This window comes from Chinchilla lanigera, unplaced genomic scaffold (assembly GCF_000276665.1).
Source record: "Chinchilla lanigera isolate Chin_1 unplaced genomic scaffold, ChiLan1.0 scaffold00029, whole genome shotgun sequence".
Lineage (NCBI taxonomy): Eukaryota > Metazoa > Chordata > Mammalia > Rodentia > Chinchillidae > Chinchilla > Chinchilla lanigera.
In genome coordinates, this window is record NW_004955430.1 from 7,986,146 (window position 1) to 7,993,178 (window position 7,033).

The 7,033-nt window shown below is 46.0% G+C and overlaps 1 protein-coding gene across 8 annotated transcripts in view; it reads left to right on the forward strand.

Moving 5' to 3' along the window:
* Btd (biotinidase) overlaps positions 1 to 2,609 on the forward strand; it is a 28,719-nt gene extending 26,110 nt beyond the window's left edge. For 7 of the 8 annotated variants that reach the window (XM_005387439.2, XM_005387442.2, XM_005387440.2 and 4 more), the window contains 2 exons: positions 76 to 219; positions 1,213 to 2,609. In XM_005387439.2, the coding sequence (XP_005387496.1) occupies positions 76 to 219; positions 1,213 to 2,385 (1,317 nt within the window). In that variant the 3' untranslated portion in view covers positions 2,386 to 2,609. The remainder of the gene's footprint in view (positions 1 to 75; positions 220 to 1,212) is intronic. The other variant, XM_013515702.1, reaches the window with a different exon arrangement.
* The last annotated feature ends 4,424 nt before the right edge of the window (positions 2,610 to 7,033 follow it).

A 7,033-nucleotide genomic window follows, 5' to 3' on the forward strand; every position in this document is an offset into this window, starting at 1 on the left:
TCCAATGCATTAATGAGTGAAACGGTGTTTCCCAGGATCTGCTAACAGACTGTACTTTGATATCTTGACTTACAGGGTGTACAGATTATAGTGTTTCCAGAAGATGGCATTCATGGGTTCAACTTTACAAGAACATCTATCTACCCATTTTTGGACTTTATGCCACAGTTCATCAGGTGGAACCCATGCCTGGAGCCCCACCGTTTCAGTGACACAGAGGTATGTGACGGTTCAGCCTTCCCCCTCAGTAGTCACAGGGCACGCAGAGATGGACAAGGCCAGCAACCAGAAGCTACAACCTGCTGAGATTGAAAGGAGACCCTAGGATCTGAAAGATCCCACTCAGCGTGCTGTAAATCCATTCACTTAGTGTCTAGTACGGTATTTCAAGCCCTCACTCATCTGTGGATCTTTCCATTTTGTTAATTACACAAAAAAGACATGAATATAAACTTATTAAACAAGTCAGACACATTTTTTAAAAGTAACTTTACCTTCACAACTCATCCCTTATCCCACTTGCTTTCCTAGAGAAACTTCCAGCTTCCATCAGCAATCTGCTGTGCATCCATCTGCAACCTCTGTGCATTTCCTTCTACACCCTAGCTTAGTATGCTGTGTGTGCTCTCTTTTTAGCTCTTATTATTATGAGCGATGTTTCAGTGGATATTCTTGTACATTATACATACACATACATGGACATTGTACTTACACATATATTTCTGTAAACATCCAAGATTTTTGTGTGAGGGATAATTCCTTAAAAAGGAATTTGTTAAAGGCTATGCACATTTTAATTTATTTTAAAGAATACCACACTTCTCCCTTAAAAATTCTTATGTCACTTTATATCCCCAATAATAGTCTTGGAGTGCCTGCTTTCCTACTGTCTTGTCCATGCTGGATAGAATAACCTTTTGAAGTTTTGCTTCTCTAACAAAGGTGAAAAGTGATACCTGGTGATTATTTTAATTTGCATTTCTTTGTTACTGTTGAGATCGAACATCTTTTCAGATATCTCTTGGCCGCTGTATTTGTTCTTCCATGAATCCCCTGTATATACCCTTTGCATGTTTTTTGTAGTGTTTTTTTCCTATGGTTTAGGACAGCCATTGATAGATATTATGGACTCAATACAGGAACTTTCTATTAAGAAATGAGATGAAAGGCAGCATTTTTTAAATCCATGTATTTATTCCTTTGTTTTTGTAGGTCCTCCAGCGCCTGAGTTGTATGGCCCGCAAGGGAGAGATGTTCTTGGTGGCCAATCTTGGCACAAAACAGCCTTGTTTTAGCAGCGACCCGGGGTGCCCACGTGACGGGAGGTACCAATTTAACACGAATGTTGTGTTCAGCAGCAACGGAACCCTGGTTGACCGCTACCGTAAACACAACCTCTACTTTGAGGCGGCTTTTGATACTCCTCCTAAAGTGGACCATGTCACCTTCGATACCCCCTTTGCTGGCACGTTTGGCGTATTCACTTGCTTTGACATACTGTTCTTTGATCCTGTTGTCAGACTCCTCAGAGACTCAGACGTGAAGCACGTCGTGTACCCGACGGCCTGGATGAATCAGCTCCCGCTCTTGGCCGCTATTGAGATTCAGAAGGCTTTTGCCGTTGCCTTTGGCGTCAACGTGCTGGCAGCCAACATCCACCACCCATCACTGGGGATGACGGGAAGCGGCGTCCACAGCCCTCTGAAGTCCTTTTGGTACCATGACATGGAAAATCCCGGAGGGCACCTTATAATTGCCCAGGTAGCCAAAAATCCCCAGGGTCTTGTCGGTACAGAGAATGCAGTAGGTCAAATGGATCCATCCCATAGTAAGTTTTTAAAAATTTTGTCCGGCAGTCCACATTGTGAGAAAGACGCCCAGGAAGTCCATTGCGATGAAAACGCTGACTGGAACTTGAACACGCCTCCTGTGTTCTATTCTGAGATGATGTATGACAATTTCACGCTGGTCCCTGCCTGGGAAAAGGAAGGCTATCTCCAAGTGTGCTCCAACAGCCTCTGCTGTCATTTACTCTACAAAAGGCCCACTCTGTCCAAAGAGCTGTATGCCCTGGGGGTCTTCGATGGCCTTCACACCGTGCATGGCACTTACTACATTCAGGTTTGTGCCCTGGTCAAGTGTGGGGGTCTTGGCTTCCACACCTGCGGGCAGGAGATCACAGAGGCCTCAGGGATATTTGAGTTTCACCTGTGGGGCAACTTTAGCACTTCCTATATCTTTCCATTGTTTCTGACTTCAGGAATGACCCTGGAAATCCCTGACCAGCTTGGCTGGGAAAATGACCACTATTTCCTGAGGAAGAGTGGACTGTCGTCTGGCCTGGTAACAGCAGCTCTCTACGGGAGGTTGTATGAGAGGAACTAGGAAAAGTGTGTGGTCTTTGGGTGAACAGTCCTTCCCTCCACAGGCCACAGATTGCAAGCCCTGGAACGCTTCTGCCAGAGTGTGGAAGCCCGCTTTTGTGGCGGCAGATCCCATCCTGGGAACTGTGGGAAGAAGTGGGAGAGGCAGATCCCTCTTCCTTCTTTTTTTTAATTTTAAAAAATATTTTGAGGTGGGGTCTCATGAGCCTGGCCTTGAACTCACTATGGAGCCCAGGCTGGCCTCGAACTCAACGCGATCCTCGTCTCAGCCTTCTGAGTGCTGAGATTGCAGGCGGGCACCACCCTGCCCGCCCACCTCTTCCTTCCGAAAGTGAATGATTGAGACATTTTCTGGTGTTTTCTATTCACATTGGTCTTCTAAGCCATGTCTTCCTCTAGTAAATCTGTGAGTACATAGTGGGTTTTCAGAGCTGAAACAAAAATAAATGTCAGTTGGTGTTTTTACACATCCACACGCAGCGGTTTGGTTTGTTTGCTGTTGATCAAGTGACACCCAGGACATGTAAATATTTTACAAGCCTCAGACATTTTCTGAGGTGAGAAATGAGCTCTTAAAGCAAAGCTGTGTAAGAAAGGGCTGCTAGGGGGACTTCACCCATTCTGCTCAGCTGGACCTCTGACCAGGTGAGACACCAGTGCCAGAGCCACCAGCACCATCAGAAGCATAGGCCTGGCAACAGTTTTTAAAAATAGAAAAAGTTGGTCTTGTGCATGCCTTTCTGTCAGTAAACGGAACGTGTAGGCAGGACTTGAAATAACTGGGGAGCGGGCGCAGAGCTCTGGGGCGGGGCTGGAAAATGCTGGACAGGGGCAGCTAGGAAGGAGTGAGTAATAGAATTCTTTTTATACCGTGAGCCTTGTCCAGGATTCCAGGGGCCTTAAGAAGCTGTGTTTGCCTTGGCCACGTTGCTGAACTGCACAGGATGCGGTGACGCCGGAGAAACACAGTTTGCGGCCCGCAGAGGGTCTCCTCTTGGTGGCAAGGCATGGAGTCCCATAAGGACAAGCTGCAGGAGCCTCCGCGGAGGCGAGCCGCTTTGGCCCAGCACTCGCTCAGCGGGCGTCCTGAGAGTGGCCACAGACACACGGAGCAGCTCTCACAGCATCAGCTCTGGATAAAGAATTATAATTCAGCACGGTGAAGACATTTTTAGGCCGTGGACAGTTTGTACCCAACATTTCAAAGACATTTAAAAAGATTTTAATTGCTCCTAGTAACTATGTCAGATAATTTTTAAGTATAGAATGGTCTTCTGTTGTAGCTGTATAATTTGAACTTTTTTTTTTTTTTGGCACCGGGAAGCAAACTCAAGACCTTGTGCTTCCTAGGCCAGTGCTTATGCCGCTGTGCTATATCCCCAGCCCCTAACTGGAACTTATAAATCAGCTTTTTAACCACTTAGCAGTCCAACTATTTAAATACAGGATGACCAAAGATTGTATAGTTTTCATTAATTTTAATAACTGCAATTATAAAATGACAATTTTATCAAATTTATTCAATAATTGTTCTGTGTACAGAATATTTTAAAACATTCAACATCTGCCTTGCGATGCCCGGAACAGCCAGCCCATAAACAAATGCACTGCCCAGCGGACCCTGGGGGTACACTGCTGAGTGCTTAAAAACACGGAATTGAATGAAGTGAAAAATGCGCTTCTCATAGGAAGAAAATATGCAAAGGGAAGGGGAACAAGGGCGGGGAAGGGGAAAGGTATAAGAAGTGAGGAAAGAAGGGAAAAATGGAAACAAGGCTTTTGTAAATGGGGAGGGGAGGGGAATGGGGAAAAAAAAGAATCAAGTTATATATCATGTACAGATACAAATTCTCTATGATGAATGTGAGCATTATATATGTCTAAAATGTACCAATACAGTCTGACTGAAGAAAAAAAACTTTTGAAAAAAAGAAAAGAAAAATGAATTTCTCTCCCCATTCCCTGCCGGTATAGCCTTCCAGCCCCTCTGGCTTTCCGGGGGATAGCTAGGAGAGTGACCTCTGGGCTCAGACGGACAGGGTTGCACGTGTGCGCTCTCTCGGGAGGCCTTGCTAACGCATGTAAACCTTCTTGTGCCGTTTTCTCATTTGTGGAATGCGTACGAAATATGCCAAGTGGGCAAGGAGCAAATCCTGAACGGCCCCTCCTGACTCAGTGCTCGCTTGAAAGGCCTGGAGTGAGTCAAGCCTGCAGGAAATAAGTGGGTCGACTCAGAATCCCTGAGGCAGCCCTGGGATCCCCACGCCCTGGGAAGTGGCCCTGGAATGGGAGCAGGGCCTCTCCCAGCGATGACAGTCCCCGCCTGCCCTCCCGGTGCAGATCTTGCTAGGAGGAGTGAGCTGGCAGGCCGGATGTGGCTCCAGATGTGGTTGTCTGCAGCCCATTTGCGTCCCGCCCCGTTCCCCGGGGAGACAGAAAGCATCTTTAAAATGCGTGCTGTTGCTCCATGCCAAGATAATTCAAATCAGCCTGAGAACCAGTCGGAGAGGCCAGTCCTAAAAACAAACTTGTAGAACTCCTTCACCCAATAGGCAATTAATAAGCATCTGCTAGAGCCATGTTCAGCTCTTCTAAGCAAAACAGAAATTTCCCCTGAGTTAACCTCCAATTAAAAATTTAGAATGAATTGCTCATGAAGCAGAAATAAGAGGAAAAGCACATAATAATGGTAGAACAAAGTGATTTTTACAATTAAAAGAAGCACTGCAGACAATAAAGCGTAGGATGGGGAAATGAATAAAATAAATCATTTTCAGGGCAAACACGCTGATGACTAATGGTTCTGATATGCTTTTGTCAAGTGTGACTCTGACATTCAGGAAGTAAAAGGCAATCTTAACTGTAACACAGAGGCAGGAAATCAAGTAGGATATTTTTGTTCAAATCAGACTTGGGGGAAGTAGTGTCTGTGTGGTTTCTTGTGGACGTGCAGCTGTGCCTGGCGATGGCTTTTCTCACAAAGGAAATGAGAGGCACAGTGAGCTCTATTCACCCTGAGTTTAAGGGATGTTTCCCCAGAAGGTAAAAAGTAGATCTTCTTCACAGACTGCCCTGTCCCAGTCCCATCCCCGTCTCCAAAGGGGCAGGCCTGTCCACGCCTTCTGTGAGGGAAACCCACTGGCCACCCCACACCCACAGGTGTCCATACCCTTGGTCATAGCACACTGGGCAGGACCAGGCACCCGATCCACAACCAGCCGAGCAGAGAGCCGCTTGGCAGTCTGTGAGGTGACCTGGAACGGATGTGCTGCCAGGGAGGGCTGATTCCCAGTCAAAGTAAGAACTGCTCAAATTATTGCAGAATGAACAAGCGATTTCTCAAGAAAGTACATTTATATATGGCAAAATAGGAAAAAAGTTACACTTGTCTAAATTGATATATGACATGTAGTTGAAAACTGTGGTGAATGTATAAATTAAAAAGAATTTTTCTAGCAAAAGACACATTGCCCTTAGTCCCTTTCAGAATCAGACCTTTCGCTTCGAACGAACTTATCCCGTCATTGCCACTTTCCAAGCAGTTCTGGAAGTCTGCTTTTTGCGAGTGTCTTTAGCTGCACTGCCGTGGCTGCCTTGATGTCCTGAACCAACTCAAAATGTTTACCTTTCATGGTTACTTTGACTTTGAAAAAGTTGAAAAAGAGCCAGAAGTCACACGATGCCAGGTCCAGCGCGTAAGGTGGGCGAGGTCACACCAATGCTTTCGCAGTTGGGCCTTTCCATCGGGTGGCGGCGGCAGCAGCATTCACCATATATATGTGTGTGTGTGTGCGTGTGTACTTATCACACCTCATAAAGACACAAAAGAAGACTTCCAGAACTGCTTCAGATATTGGCAAGAATGATGGGATAGTTGTGCTTAAAGATGTGGGGGATAGGGATATTGACAGGGATTAATGGCGCTGTATCTTTTACTATGACGGTTTTTTAAAATTTCAACACACAGCCATCGTATTGTGCAAAGAGGCCTCCATTTAGACAAGTGCTGCAGTGTAAGATGTGCAGGGAGCACCACGCGGGGAAACTGTGCCGCTTCCCAGCCAGGGCAGGGCCCGCACCCAGCTTCAGACTTCTTTCATGGCCAGGCTGCCTTTCGTGTGTTAGGTGTCCATCCCCACAGACAAGTACCCAAAACAAGAAGTGGTCTGGGGCTTGTCACACGAATGCATAGTCTGTGCCCTGGAGTCCCCATGAGTCATCTGCAGGGACCACCACCAGCTCGCTCACTGACATCCTGGACAGTGTGGATGGCCAGAGGTTCACATTTTCTCCTGTAGAATTCATGCTATGGATTGGGATGAACTCTAGGACTCTAAAGTGATTCCTGGATAATCAAAGAATGATAAAGTTATATACAGTGTGATTTCAAGATGAGGGGCTCTAGTGCTTTAAAAACTGTTGATCCAAGTCAGATGGATATCTTTGCAACTTTCAAAAATCAGCTGTGAAAGTTAGGCATTAGCTCTTTGTAAAATACTGTGCTGCAAATTGTGGACTGTGCAGTCACATAAGAAAAGCTCGTTCCCTTTATGGAGAACTTATTACCTAGTGTTCATATAAATATGGGATTTAAGCACACACACACACACATGCACACACGCACGCACACACGGCAAGCTGGTAAAGGG